The 16,403-nt window shown below is 46.8% G+C and overlaps 1 protein-coding gene across 2 annotated transcripts in view; it reads right to left on the bottom strand.

The window, feature by feature from the left end:
- Window positions 1-3,306, bottom strand: part of ptprna (protein tyrosine phosphatase receptor type Na) — a 40,628-nt gene extending 37,322 nt beyond the window's left edge. Inside the window, exon 1 of one of the 2 annotated variants that reach the window (XM_034288808.1) lies at window positions 2,982-3,306. Coding sequence is in view for 1 of the 2 variants with exons in the window: in XM_020041288.3 (XP_019896847.3) it covers window positions 2,982-3,057 (76 nt within the window). In the remaining variant the exon portion in view is untranslated. The remainder of the gene's footprint in view (window positions 1-2,981) is intronic. The other variant, XM_020041288.3, reaches the window with a different exon arrangement.
- Window positions 3,307-16,403: the final 13,097 nt, after the last annotated feature.

Below are 16,403 nucleotides of genomic sequence, written 5' to 3'. Positions count from 1 at the left end.
TACCTCCATACCTGTGGAGGGCGACGTGACGTATGGCCATGACTCACTGCTCTCTCCTGACAAAACACACACACACACACTCACACACACTCACACACACACACACACACTCACACACACTCACACACACACACACACACACACACACTCACAGAAAGAGATGACAGAGACAGAGTTGGCTCATGAAATAAATATTAGAAGACTGAGGATAGAAGGTGCGAAATTTAGATTTCAGATTGTTTTCTCCCATTACATTCAGGCTGTACGTTCTCTCTACATTCAGGACGTACATTCTCTGTACATTCAGGTTGCACATTCTCTCTACATTCAGGACGTACATTCTCTGTACATTCAGGTTGCACATTCTCTCTACATTCAGGCTGTACGTTCTCTGTACATTCAGGTTGCAGTCTCTCTCTGTACATTCAGGCTGTACGTTCTCTGTACATTCAGGTTGCAGTCTCTCTCTGTACATTCAGGCTGCACATTCTCTCTACATTCAGGCAGTACATTCTCTCTACATTCAGGATGTACATTCTCTCTACATTCAGGCTGTACGTTCTCTGTACATTCAGGTTGCAGTCTCTCTCTGTACATTCAGGCTGTACGTTCTCTGTACATTCAGGTTGCAGTCTCTCTCTGTACATTCAGGCTGCACATTCTCTCTACATTCAGGCAGTACATTCTCTCTACATTCAGGATGTACATTCTCTGTACATTCAGGCTGCACATTCTCTCTACATTCAGGCTGCACATTCTCTCTACATTCAGGCAGTACATTCTCTCTACATTCAGGCAGTACATTCTCTCTACATTCAGGATGTACATTCTCTCTACATTCAGGATGTACATTCTCTCTACATTCAGGATGTACATTCTCTGTACATTCAGGCTATATGTTCACTGTACATTCAGGTTGCAGTCTCTCTCTGTACATTCAGGCTGTACATTCTCTCTACATTCAGGATGTACATTCTCTCTACATTCAGGATGTACATTCTCTGTACATTCAGGCTATATGTTCTCTGTACATTCAGGTTGCAGTCTCTCTCTGTACATTCAGGCTGTACATTCTCTCTACATTCAGGTTGCAGTCTCTCTCTGTGCATTCAGGCTGTACATTCTCTCTATATTCAGGCCGTACATTCAGGTTGCAATCTCTCTCTGTACATTCAGGTTGAACATACTGGCCATGTCTACACTTGACAGTTAATGTAGCATTTGTGTTCTGATCACAACTATAACATTCTGAACACATTTGTGTCTACATCTGAACTGTAAATTGTGAAATTAACACACCAATTTCATGGCAATAGCTTACAGGTGTTGCTTGCTAACAAGCTATGTAGCAAAACTAAAGAGACTGCAAACAGGTAAACATAATCATCTGCTGTAGGTAAATCTAATCCTATTTTTAAAAAATAAAACAATTAGTTGGCTAGGATTTAACAAGCAATCAAATACTCAGATGCAGGTAAAATATTTCCACTAGCTCCAAAAACACACTTCTGGAGAAGGCAGAGTCCTTATGACTTGGCTAAATGTATCTCTCAGTGGCCTGGTTGAGACCTAACATATCCCACAGAGGCGCAGCCTGATCTGAACAAAATCTGATCACTCCATAGCGCCAAAAGCTGGTGACAAATACACGTTTGTGTGCTACTTGCTATGCGAGTAGTTACACTTTTTCAGACCCCAGCATTGGGATGACCACATTGTTATTGTGAAAATTACGGATCCCAGCTTTTAAGGAATCGTGTGTACATGCTCGGTGTTTCCCGGCTGTTCTCTGTTTCGTCATTTATAATGTTCACAGGATGATCCTTAACAAGAACTGAATGCTTCCGATTTACTCGTTGCATTTACCCGCATTCGCGTAATGCTACGTGGACTTAAAAAAACATTGGTTAAACCAGGGTTATGATTAACCATGTAGGCCAACTCAAATTGCCTGTACGCAGTGTTGATGAAACACAAAAAACACCCCACAGAACAGCAGGAGGCTTCGACACAGATACCGTCAATAATGATTAGTGACGAATCACATTGTCGAAATGGAAGAACTCCTTCCGTCATTCAAATGAATAACATTAAAGAACTACATCCCTGAACCCTCACCTTTGGAACAGCAGGTAGCCATGGTAACAGGCTGTGCTGTGCGCCGTACTCCCCTGTTACCAAGGAGAGCGCATTATGACGCCTTGGAGTCAGAATGATGCTCATTGTGGAACTAAATAGTGTGACGAGGGTGTAGGAGGAGGGGCGGAGGATGAGAGGAGAGCGGTAAAAACAGGGGACAGGAGACCAAGGTTTGCCGAGAGGAATGAGAGTAGAAAGTGAACATGCAAAGCAACTTGCACTAAGCCGTATCCTAGACGCTCTCCGTGGTACTGAAACACTTAGACCTCATGCAATGACGAACTTATGACGCAAACTACTAGAGCTAAAGCAATAATTGTATATGGCGAATAGAACGCAATTTACTTTTGTAGATTTCCCATTTCCTGGAAAATGTACAAACAAAAAATCCAACAGCGGACGCTTATTTCAAAGTGGGAAAAGATCACATGCTCGCCAAATCAAACTTAGACCTAGAACGCATTTATAAATGACACACAATGCCTTGTATTAGTCTAAGTTTCAAGCTTGTCTCCTTTACAATTATTTGTGTCTATAGCTGTTGTAAATTACTCAATAAAAAAAAATACAAAAATTCAAAGACGGCGTTACAAAATCTTTCCATAACAGATCTGAACATAACTGATTTATTGAACTTTAATGCAATGTAATGCCATCGGCACCTCGCAGATCCGTAAAATAAACAGACAAGATTGGCTCGTGAATAATGCATTTCTCAATACTGCGGACCACATTCAAAACATGACTTCACTCCCAGAGGTTGTTCCCTTGGATGCCCAGCCTTTATGGTCCATCCCCTGCCACTGAAACGACAAGCACGCGACACTCCACCATCGTCTTACCGTATCGGCTTGACATTCCAAGCTGGTACATCATCGTCATGAAAAACAACGCTCTCCATAGCTTCGGGTGCTTCATTATAGACAGAGATCTGCAAGATTACCGTCTGACGTTCCTACACGTTCCAGTTCCAGACCCTTTGGATACCCTTGTCTAAATCCCCATGTTGTTTCACAGAACTGCGAGCACACCTATATACCCCGTTGGATTCAGTCCGGGAACCTTATCTAAAGTGTTCCAACTAGGCTTGAGCTGGAAGAGTGGGACAACATTTATGATACGACACACTGCACTTCAAAGTCTGGAAATTGTGGAGCGGATTGGGAGCGGGAATCATTCGATTCCTCCCTCGCCTGGTTTCCCCTTCCGCAATATTCTGTATGTTTGGTGGGGACCCGCAATGACGTCACCGAAGGACTGTAGGTTTGCTCAAGATGTTACCAGAGCTAATTAGGGGCTTTAGGGCGGACTCCCTCCCAGGTGTCATGTCTTATACCGGAGAACAAGGCAATGCAATGGAGGAGGGGGTAGAGTCATAGAGAACCGTGCCTCTATAGTCTCATGGTCAGTCTTAGTTCTCCTTCCCTCTGATTTGAATAATGACAGTGAGGCTTGTACAGCGCTTTTAAGGGCGGGGTTCACTTCTAGGTTACAACTATAGTGAACTGTTAATGATGGCTAATGTTTGCTCTTCGTTTTTAGACTTTTCCCACATTAAATTGTTATGTTCTTTTTGTATTATTAATTCAGTCTTATTTACTGCAGCGGTTAGAGTTTGCTGTGTTGCTCAGGGACAAAGCCACGGGGATTTTCATAACGTAGTAATGGGAATTTGAACCAGCGACTTCCCATTACTGTCCAACTTCCCCCCACCCCCAACCTCCCCAAAAAGAAAAACATCAACGTAGCGGACAATTGTCATCCCTTAGGCTGAGGGGCTCATTCAGTAAATTAATGTTAATGTTTAATGTTAAAATGACCGAGGCATCATATTCCGTCCAGATCGCCTAACACAATGTCAGCATCAACATCATTTGCCCTACTGAAAGACACTGAGGGATGGAACGTACAACGTTCCAATACCGGGGTTCTGTTATCTCTTATGCTGTCATCTGCTGGTTGCCATCTTCTGTGTTCTACTTCAGCCTTGTGAACGGAAAGTGCTGTCGGCGTTGAGACTGTTCACTCAACAAGCAGGGCTGTAGTGACACCTAGTGTCCGTAAGTTAGTACTCATTTGCGTCTCCACCGCCCTGTACTCTCTCGACCCACACTAGTACACCCACAACACGTTAAATTGACTCAGGCAATGGGAAGAGCTCAGTAGGGATTCCTCACACCGTCTCTCCCCGTTTACTTCTCACGACTTATTGGATAAGAACGCCAGTGTTCCCTCCCCGATGACCATCTCCTCCAATGGGTTTTGAGAAGTAGGCCTACACAGAGAGGACATATTGCGATGTAAAACCACAGAATGGTTGTAGGTAGGCTACTGAGATTCTGTCAAGCAGTAATGAATCAGGATCACCTATCATTGCCAAGTACATTTACACATTCTCTAAATATTGTTAACTTTCAATTCACAATTAAATTCCTGAAATAAGGACATTAAATCCAGAAACCCCTGACCAATATTTCTGGCAAATCAGGGAATTTATTGGAAGCTCACTGAATTATGCTTTCAAAATTCTTACATAGGAAACAAACTGAAAGCTATTTCCTGCCAGCACACCTTCATCTGGCTCAGTGGCGTAACATTTGGGGGTGCAGTTTATGCAGTGGCGCCAGGCATGTGGAGGACCTCTATCACACAATTATTTTGTATTTTTATTTGATATTGTGTGTTTCCATGCTTTTGTCACAAGCAAAACACAGGCAAGATCGGCTTCACATTTACCGCTTTATAAGGTTTACCTGCTACGCCAGTACTCTGGCTCACTGGATGCTGGTAAATGGTTGTTTCAGAAATTTTTTATTTAAATGATCCTATCTTATATTTACTGGGATATTATTTTTCAGAATTTTCAGATTTGAGGTATTCAACGTGAACCACATAGAGTGAAATAAACACAGGTCACGTGTTTCCTTTTGTAGGAATCGTCTCTATATGCTTGTTTGTGCCCCTGAGACACATGCAGCTGTAAAACACTTCACATATTCTCTCCCTCTTTTCTTTTTCTGTTTCAATCTTGCTTAATTGATTCACAGTTATTTTCCTCTATAATGGTGCTACTTACTTTTTCTCTTTCTTTCTCTCTGTCTGTCTGTCTCCCTCTCCTCACCCTCTCCTCACCCTCTCCTCTCCTCACCCTCTCCTCACCCTCTCCACTCCTCTCCTCACCCTCTCCTCACCCTCTCCTCACCCTCTCCTCTCCCTCTCCTCACCCTCTCCTCACCCTCTCCTCACCTTCCCCTCTTCCTCTTTTTCTCCCTCTCTTTCTTCTGCCCCTCTTCTTCTATTTCTTTCTCCCTCTCTTCTCCCTCCCCTCTTACACTTTTTCTCCCACTGCCCCATCACCCCCCCACCCCCCTTCCCGTCCACGGCACTACCTCACCTCTCTGGCATGTGTGTAGGGGTGTTTTCGGGGTTGCTAGGCAGCAGCTATGTGTTTCAGAGCGCTGACCCCCTCAGTGCCACCCACATCTCCCCAACACCTACACCCACACACACTGTCAAATGTCACTGGCATCCCTCCCTGCCTCTCTGTGCCTCTCCCCCTTCTTCCCCTCCCTGCCTCTCTGTGCCTCTCCCCCTTCTTCCCCTCTCTGCCTCTCTACCTCTCATTGTCGTTCTCTGATATCTGTCATTCTGCCCATGAGCAAGGCACTTTCTCCCACGGCACTCAGAGTAGCAGCTCCCCAGTTCAGAGTGGTTGGTTGAAATGCAGGCACCTAAATCTCAGTTTGCAAACTGACAAATACCCTCATTTTCTTTTCCATAACAGGCTATATGGAGGCTGGTCCAGGCCTCCATACACTGTCTTAATAACAGCCTGGATAGTTTTTCAATTCCCAGCATGCCGTCCTTCGTTCCCTTGACTCCTACCTGGTCCACATGCTCTAGGGCCCAGCCCAAACACTCGACCCCAAACTCTCTGTCCATTTCAACACATCCCTATTAGATTCTCTGCAGGCTGACAGCCGAATCTGGACGACCAAAACCCGATTTATTAACGAAAAGACAAGGTTGTAAGATAACGTTTAGGCTGTTACATCATAAAGAATTCAGATTTATCATCATTTTTCAGAGACTTTGTTTTATTGATTCCAGAGGGAGCTACCCTTCCTGTCAACATTAACCATGACACATCCAGTCAATGGATGTGCTTGTACATTTACTGTGGTCAGTGTACAGAAGAGTGTAGGAAATGTTGGTGTCTGTAAACGACCACCACGATTTAGACATTCACACAGCGTCACGTCTAAATTTACCTCACGGTGAGGGCCCAGACTAGTCACAGCGGAAGATTTGCTTCCGGGTGCTGACAACAGAACCGTGACATTGCTCTTCTCTCCATAGAAAGAACCAGAAAGCATTGCAGTTATTCCGAGATAATAAATATATTTATTATATGACCGTTGGCGCAGGGCAGCCTGGGCAGGGCCAGGCGCTATATTGGGTGTAAGAGGATATCTGGAGCACAGGTCACTTTCTGTCACTCTGTTTTTGGGTTGCTGGGCAACGTTGGACCCAAAAAACACTAATTAGGAAACGTCTTGAGCTTCAGACCAGGGGCGTGAATTGCACTCAACAGGAAATAGGGTGCCATTTGGAACATAGCGGAAGTGTATTGTTACATTATGTTGAAATAAGAAATTCAGTTTCAATGACAAATGTTTTTCATGCCTGGGAAGGGTATGTCCATCAGGTGTTACAAATACCTACCCAGAGATGCTGTGGAGACACTTTTATAAGGTCAACTTGTGACACTGTCCTGGGGGTTCTCCGGCAGGTCCCATTTAGCCATGAGAATTCCTTTCGGGGGATGTTTGGGATGGAGCCGGTTACTAAGACCTCTCTCCTCCCTGTCGGAATTAAGTAGAGGTGGATCCAATAAAGAGACGTTGGATGTCTGTCCCAGTCAGAAACATTCTCATCTGTGCCGTCCGGCCGCAGGGCCACCCGTTGATTAGAGCATCTGACCAGTAAACAGAAGCCATCCTAGATTTAATCCCCGGGCCGTCACTGAAGGACATGGCAATAACTCCACTGGCTCCAGGGTGAGAAAGTGTTGTCAGTCAATGAACCTGGCATAATGAGGGTTTGGGGCTAACGGGGGAACTGGGCCACAACGGCAGGCCAAACCCAACCCAGTCGACTCCCCTCTCACCAGTGTCAGCCCAGCTCTTCTGCTTGGTGTGCCGGGTCCGTTTCACGGTACGTAGCGGTGAGAAATGGATCATGGAAGCTGAGAGACTGAATGCTCCTGTGGGAACGGTCCCTATGACGACGGCGTCACATACGTTGTACCGAACAGATACATAAACTCCTTGAGGGCACATTTCTCCACCATGTCCGTTGCTAAGTGATCAGTTAGATTGTCCGTTTGTTGAGGACACCGTAATGGAGTGAGAAACACATTACCCTGCATGCTAATCAATGAAACACATCTGGATTGTCTTGTTTGTTACATATGTTTTATACATCGATCAGCCATAACATTATGACCACTGACAGGTGAAGTGAATAACACTGATACACCCATAAGCCATAACATTATGACCACTGACAGGTGAAGTGAATAACACTGATACACCCATCAGCCATAACATTATGACCACTGACAGGTGAAGTGAATAACACTGATAATCTCGTTATCATGGCACCTGTCAGTGGGTGGGATATATTTGGCGGCAAGTGAACATTCTGTCCTCAAATTTGATGGGTTAGGAGCAGGAAAAATGGGCAAGTGTAAGGATCTGAGGGACACTGACAAGGCCCAAATCTTGATTGCTAGACCAGGTCAGAGCACCTCCAAAACTGCAGCCCTTGTGTGGTGTTCCCGGTTTGCAGAGGTCAGTACCTATCATAAGTTCTCCAAGGAAGGAAAAGTGGTGAACTGGCAACAGGGTCGTAGGTGGTTGATGCACTTGGGGAGTGAAGGCTGGCCTGTGTGGTCCGATCCAACAGACGAGCTACAGTTGCTCAAATTGATTCAAAACTTAATGCTGGTACTGATAGAAAGGTGTCAGAACACACAGAGCATCTGTCGATGAGCTCAGGCCTTTATACATTCAGTACAGCCCACTGTGTCCCCCTCCTATGCCTGGTTAGTCTATATGTCTCACCAGCTGCTCTGCGAACTTAGAAAGATAACAAAATGTTTACAGCCCTTGAGAAGTTTAGCCAAAACTATAGCTATTAGGCCCATCCTGTATAAGTGAGCAGAGCTGAAACACATAATGGCCTTACTAAATTATTCGATTATACTTAGAATAAGCAATATGAAATGATTGTACTATAGAATAAGAAAAGTTCTACCACATTCCCTCCTTTGAGACTAAATCTCAACAAAAGTACGTTTTAACAGTACAACTAAGGGCCAGTAACATACTAGTGGTGACAAGTGGTTCAGTGTAGTAAGGTAGTGAACCCCCAGCCGAATGGGGCATGAGTGCACAGGCATAACAGGGTAGAAGGGTCGTGAACCCCCAGCCGAATGGGGCATGAGTGCACAGGCATAACAGGGTAGAAGGGCAATGAACCCCCAGCCGAATGGGGCATGAGTGCACAGGCATAACAGGGTAGAAGGGTGGTGAACCCCCAGCCGAATGGGGCATGAGTGCACAGGCATAACAGGGTAGAAGGGCAATGAACCCCCAGCAGAATGGGGCATGAGTGCACAGGCATAACAGGGTAGAAGGGTGGTGAACCCCCAGCCGAATGGGGCATGAGTGCACAGGCATAACAGGGTAGAAGGGCAATGAACCCCCAGCAGAATGGGGCATGAGTGCACAGGCATAACAGGGTAGAAGGGTCGTGAACCCCCAGCAGAATGGGGCATGAGTGCACAGGCATAACAGGGTAGAAGGGTGGTGAACCCCCAGCCGAATGGGGCATGAGTGCACAGGCATAACAGGGTAGAAGGGTCGTGAACCCCCAGCAGAATGGGGCATGAGTGCACAGGCATAACAGGGTAGAAGGGTGGTGAACCCCCAGCCGAATGGGGCATGAGTGCACAGGCATAACAGGGTAGAAGGGCAATGAACCCCCAGCCGAATGGGGCATGAGTGCACAGGCATAACAGGGTAGAAGGGTGGTGAACCCCCAGCCGAATGGGGCATGAGTGCACAGGCATAACAGGGTAGAAGGGCAATGAACCCCCAGCAGAATGGGGCATGAGTGCACAGGCATAACAGGGTAGAAGGGTGGTGAACCCCCAGCCGAATGGGGCATGAGTGCACAGGCATAACAGGGTAGAAGGGCAATGAACCCCCAGCAGAATGGGGCATGAGTGCACAGGCATAACAGGGTAGAAGGGCAATGAACCCCCAGCAGAATGGGGCATGAGTGCACAGGCATAACAGGGGCTGGTGTGCCTCATGACCCGTCTCACCGTGTGGTTCATCAGCAACCACCAGCCTTTCTCATGGGGGCGTTCCCTGTGGGCTGTTGCCCAATCATGCAGTTGAGCGGTCCTCCTGTAACGGCTGGGGCGGCTGTCATTTGCTAGACTCCAGTCTTGAGCCTGCCGTGGGCTCGCACTGAGGCGGCTATTATTTAAGTACTGCCGTTGGACTATACCGCTGCTGTTGGTTCCTCAAGGTTCTCCGTTGTTCCCCCCAGCCTCAATGGTCCAGATAATGGCAGAAACAGCAATTCCGGCGACGAAGGCAACAAACGTGACCTTCAGTAAGCTCTCCTCGCTACTCCATGGCAATCGTGGTGGTGGTCATCCTTGCATCAGCTGATACATTGTCATGAGGGTCATTTGGCACCTTCCTACAGTGGCTGGCGTGGACCCACATAGCTCTCTCAGCAACCTTCATGGCCATCTGGGTGATCAGTAGCACCTGGTATGGTCCCGACCACCTATGCTGATGCCAGTACTTCCTATGGAGGTCCCTCACGACGACCAAGTCACCTGGTTGGATCTTGTGGAGTGGTCCTCTTTTTGGCTCAGGCAGGGCTGCTTTCACCTGAGGAAAAAGGTGCCCCTACCAACATTGTTTGTCATACAAATCACACATTTTGCACAGAAATCTTCCGCATATAGGGAAGATCCTGGTGCAAACCAAAAGTTATGTACAATATTCACAACCCCACCCTTGGAAACATGGTCTTGGCCATAGACGGAATCAGAGGCGTTAGTATGAGCCTGACATTACCTTTAGAGACGGAATCAGAGGCGTTAGTATGAGCCTGACATTACCTTTAGAGACGGAATCAGAGGCGTTAGTATGAGCCTGACATTACCTTTAGAGACGGAATCAGAGGCGTTAGTATGAGCCTGACATTACCTTTAGAGACGGAATCAGAGGGGTTAGTATGAGCCTGACATTACCTTTAGAGACGGAATCAGAGGCGTTAGTATGAGCCTGACATTACCTTTAGAGACGGAATCAGAGGCGTTAGTATGAGCCTGACATTACCTTTAGAGACGGAATTAGAGGCGTTAGTATGAGCCTGACATTACCTTTAGAGACGGAATCAGAGGCGTTAGTATGAGCCTGACATTACCTTTAGAGACAGAATCAGAGGCGTTAGTATGAGCCTGACATTACCTTTAGAGACAGAATCAGAGGCGTTAGTATGAGCCTGACATTACCTTTAGAGACAGAATCAGAGGCGTTAGTAGGAGCCTGACATTTGCCCACAGAAATGGAGTCCAGTAAATTAGCAACTAACCTAGAGTGACAGATTGTCTTACCAGATGCAGTTAGGAACCAGCGCTGGCGCTACAGAGTACCAAAATCAGGCACAACCCCAAAGGCATATCTGCTGTCTGTGTAGATATAAACAGACTGATGTTGGGCTAGAATACAGGCCCTAGTGAGCACAAAAAGTTCAGCTGCCTGAGCAGAGAGGTCTGAGGGTAATCTAGCACTTTCAACAACCTCTAATGCTGAAGTTACGGCATATTCTACCAAGGGCTCCCCCTTAGGGGGAACACTGGGCTGAGCCATCCACAGAAAACTCAAGATGGGTGTGTCTGAGAGGTCGGGTCGTGGCTTACTGACTTCTTCCACTATGGAGCACAGTCGTGAGGTTCACCATCATCATCTGCAGGCAAAAGAGTAGCAGGGTTCAGAACAGTGCATCTCTTTAGCGTAACATGAGACATTGTTAGGAGAATGTTTTGGTAGTGCAGTAACCTAGCAGGGTGCAAATGTGCTGTCTTAGCCTGTGAGATGAGAGAGTGAACAGGATGTGGAACATGAAAAGTGAGAGGGCACATGGCAACAATATCTGCACAAGCCAGAACAGCATCAGTAGCTGCGGCAACTGCCCATAGGCAGCAGACCAGAGCCAGAGAGACTAGATCCAAACGCTTGTAGTAGTACGCCACTGGCTGCTACTTTCCACCCATTTTCTTTACAGACTAAGAGGTTAAACAGCTTTGCATGATCCGGTTATGCGTGATGTCATGGCCTAGGTACGTAACAGATCTTTGGACAAGTTGCAATTTTGTTTTGGAAACTTTGTGGCCATTCTCAGCTAAGAATTCCAGCAACGCTCTGGTATAAGTTTCACAATCCTTCTGAGTCTCAGAGCACAAGGGTAAATCATCAACATATTGTATGAGCTTACTTCCTGCCGGAGGTACGAACCCTTCCAAATTCTGAGCAAGCGCTGCAGAGAAGACAGCTGGAGACTCAGCTTACCCCTGAGTCTCCACGGAACGTAAAAGCAAACCAATATTGAGATTCCTTTCCCACAGGAATACTGAAAAATGCGTTAGCCAAATCAATAACTGAAATCCAATTTGTGGTGGGTGGAACATCAGATAAGACAGTGACAGAGTTGAGAACAACAGGGGAACGAGCTTGTATTATTTCATTAACAGGTCTACGATCTTGAACAAATCGACCAATCCCCATTAGCTTTACGAACAGGAAGGATGGCAGTGTTACATGGAGAATCAGGGCAGATTATTATGGCACCCCTCCCTACCAGGCAATCATTAATAATAGCAATCCCTTCTTCAGCTTCCTTACTAAGAGGGTGCTGGGCCCTACTGGGCCTGAACGTGGATTTCGGTGTGATATCATTTGTCCAATATCAAACTCTTTAGCCAATATTTAATCTTTAGCCAAGCCTTTTGGGTGTTGACCTCAGGCATCCATTCGTTATGGCCAGCCTGTCCTTGGCCTGGCCGTGGCTGTGGGTTAGGGTAAGCCACTAATGGAGGCAAAGGAAAAAGCCTGGTCAGGTTCGGCTGATCGTCCGGACCTGGTAGCAATGGGAGCTGGTTCAGGAGAAGGAATGAAGGCGGTGTGGGAAGAGGGAGTGGAGGCAGACGGAGGGTTGAACCCTGTAGGGGAGACCATGAGGTTTTCCAGCTTCGGGTAGAGGAGGAAAGAACTAGATTGCAAGTACAAGCGGCTGAAATGGGTTTTCTCAGAAGGGTGGCTGGCTTCTCCCTTAGGGATAGGGTGAGAAGCTCGGCTATCCGTGAGGAACTCGGAGTAGAGCCTTTGCATCGAAAGGAGCCAGTTGAGGTGGTTCGGACATCTGGTAAGGATGCCCCCAGGACGTCTCCCTAGGGACGCCCAGCTGGGAGGAGACCTCGGGGTAGGCCCAGGACTAGGTGGAGAGATTATATTTCGACACTGGCCTGGGAACGCCTCGGGATCCCCCAGTCAGACCTGGCAAATGTGGCTCAGGAAAGGGACGTTTGGGGTCCCCTGCAGGAGCAGGATAAGTGGATGAAGATGAGATGGGTAGAGGAGTGGCAGGGGTGGCGCCTTGGTTGGAGATAGAGAAGGGCCCGAGACCGGTGCTGGTACAGGAGTTGGAGGGATTGGAGTACAGTAAGGAGGTGGAATGTCACGCTAATCATCCTCTCTATTCCTTTTCTTCACTTTCTCATCACCCTCTGTCACACTTTCCTTAACCATTATCTTTTTACTCCCACTGTCTATCCTTCTCTCAGTCTCTCTCTCCCACTTACCATCGTTATCCCAATTTACTTTATCTTACTTTCCTTTCTTACTCTTTTCAAACTCTTCTAACTTCCTTCTACATTCTTTTAACTTTTAACTCGCTAAATATTCCCTTTAATGGAAAATCTGATACTTTGTGCCACAATGCCACTTGTCCTGATACATCCGTGCCCCACTTATCCACCATTATCTTTACTGGTCCGATCAGTTGATCTGGCAGGCAGGCTTTGTTTTTACTGCTGCGAGTTTCCATGGTATCCACACACCCGTCCCCATTGTATCCGCTCACCCGTCCCCATGGTATCTGTTCACCCGTCCCCATGGTATCTGTTCACCCGTCCCCATGGTATCTGTTCAACCGTCCCCATGGTATCTGTTCAACCGTCCCCATGGTATCCGTTCACCCGTCCCCATGGTATCCGTTCACCCGTCCCCATGGTATCCTCTCACCCGTCCCCATGGTATCCTCTCACCCGTCCCCATGGTATCCTCTCACCCGTCCCCATGGTATCTGTTCACCCGTACCCATGGTATCCACTCACCCGTCCCCATGGTATCCGTTCACCCGTCCCCATGGTATCCGTTTACCTGTCCCCATGGTATCCACACACCCGTCCCCATGGTATCCACACACCCGTCCCCATGGTATCCACTCACCCGTCTCCATGGTATCCTCTCACCCGTCCCCATGGTATCCTCTCACCCGTCCCCATGGTATCCTCTCACCCGTCCCCATGGTATCTGTTCACCTGTCCCCATGGTATCCTCTCACCCGTCCCCATGGTATCCTCTCACCCGTCCCCATGGTATCTGTTCACCTATCCCCATGGTATCCTCTCACCCGTCCCCATGGTATCTGTTCACCTGTCCCCATGGTATCCACTCATCCGTCCCCATGGTATCCATTCACCTGTCCCCATTGTATCTGTTCACCCATCCCCATGGTATCTGTTCACCTGTCCCCATGGTATCCACTCACCTGTCCCCATGGTATCCGTTCACCCGTCCCCATGGTATCCACACACCCGTCCCCATGGTATCCACACACCCGTCCCCATGGTATCCACTCACCCGTCCCCATGGTATCCACTCACCCGTCCCCATGGTATCCACACACCCGTCCCCATGGTATCCACTCACCCGTCCCCATGGTATCCGTTCACCCGTCCCCATGGTATCCTCTCACCCGTCCCCATGGTATCCACTCACCCGTCCCCATGGTATCTGTTCACCCGTCCCCATGGTATCTGTTCACCTGTCCACATGGTATCCTCTCACCCGTCCTCATGGTATCCGTTCACCCGTCACTTGTACTCAAAACAGATGATAACACACACAAAAATAACGTTTTAGTCTAGGGAGATATCGCTATTTATCAACAAACCATGCCATTTTGTAAATTCTTCTCTTTCTTTTTATTTATTATTTTTTTTAAAGTTTTTATTACTTTGTTTGTTTATTTTAGGTTTTTGAATATTTTGTGTGTTTGTTTTCGTTATCTTTCATGTATACATCTATGCCATGTCATAGCAATTCTCTTGTCTATACATGCATTTTATATTCATCCACGATGAATTACAGTTTCCCAAAAACTGTTTACTGCGCAGCCTGTTCCAAGAGGGGCCCCACGGGCCCCAACAGGTTTTATTAAAAGGTCTTTAGAACCTGTCCCCCAATGGAGTTATTCTAAGAAGAAACTCAGTCTCACCCTTTAGTGTTTATGTTGGGGATGGCATATCAGTCTCACCCTTTAGTGTTTATGTTGGGGATGGTGTATCAGTCTCACCCTTTAGTGTTTATGTTGGGGATGGCATATCAGTCTCACCCTTTAGTGTTTATGTTGGGGATGGTGTATCAGTCTCACCCTTTAGTGTTTATGTTGGGGATGGCATATCAGTCTCACCCTTTAGTGTTTATGTTGGGGATGGTGTATCAGTCTCACCCTTTAGTGTTTATGTTGGGGATGGCGTATCAGTCTCACCCTTTAGTGTTCATGTTGGGGATGGCGTATCAGTCTCACCCTTTAGTGTTTATGCTTTTTGCCTTTCAAACAGATGAGTTTTATAAATAGTGACCCAGAAGTCTGTTTTCATGTGTTTTTATTGTAGCCAGAGGGGTTGCTATTACCAGGATACATCATAATAGGTTGTATCTGTTACAGAAATGAATCTAGGACCCAAAATGTCCCAGTAGTGACATCCGGCCGAAAGCCCCATAGGCTACCAAGGGTTAACCTTGGAGTCCTCGGGAACCATCAGTGAATGGAGTTAGCCATCCCATCCTCGTTGCCAAGTTTTCATGGAAATCACTAAATGGGAAAGGCACAGAGGCTGTAGATTATTTTCACAAGTAAAGCTTTATTCAAGATTTGCAAACCTGGAGCAGTTAACAACACTCAGCAGAGTCAGTTCAAAAGCTCTCAGTTGAAGGTTGAGCTCAGGTCTATATACATTCAGTACAGCCCACTGTGTCCCCCTCCTATGCCTGGTTAGTCTATATGTCTCACCAGCTGCTCTGGGAACTTTAGCTTAGAAAGATAACAAGATGTTTACATAACCAAAACTGTAGCTATGTGTTGTAGGCACATCCTGTACAAGTGAGCAGAGCCGGAACACATAATGGCCTTACTAAATGACTGGATTATACTTAGAATAAGCAATATGATATTATTGTACTATAGAATAAGAAAAGTTCTACCACACATCGCAGTTTGTTGCATATGGGGCTGCGTAGCCGCAGACCAGTCAGGGTGCCCATGCTGACCCCTGTCCACTGCCGAAAGCGCCTACAATGGGCACAAGAGCATCAGAACTGGACCATGGAGCAATGGAAGAAGGTGGCCTGGTCTGATGTATCACATTTCATTTTACATCACCTGGATGCAGGTGCATTGCTTACCTGGAGAACACATGGCACCAGGATGCCCTATGGGAAGGAGGCAAGCCGGCGGAGGCGTTGGGGTGCTTTGGGCAATGTTCTGCTGGGAAACCTTGGGTCCTGCCATTCATGTGGATGTTACTTTGACACATAACACCTACCTGATCCTTGTTTCAGACCATGTGCACCCTTTCATGGCAACAGTATTCCCTGATGGCATTGGCCTCTTTCATCAGGATAATGTGCCTTGCTACTAAGCACAACTGGTTCAGGAATGGTTTGAGAAACACAACAACAAGTTTGAGGTATTGACTTGGCCTCCAAATTCCCCAGCTTGTATCTTTAAACAATAAGGCCATGAAGTTACAGAATTTTCTGCAATTCAAAAATGTGTGATACCACACAAAATATTTCATAGGCATTTCCACATAGGTTTTTCCA

This window comes from Esox lucius, chromosome 20, assembly GCF_011004845.1.
Source record: "Esox lucius isolate fEsoLuc1 chromosome 20, fEsoLuc1.pri, whole genome shotgun sequence".
NCBI lineage: Eukaryota > Metazoa > Chordata > Actinopteri > Esociformes > Esocidae > Esox > Esox lucius.
The sequence above is the reverse complement of the archived record's forward strand: the minus strand, read 5'-3'. Positions and strand labels throughout refer to the sequence as shown.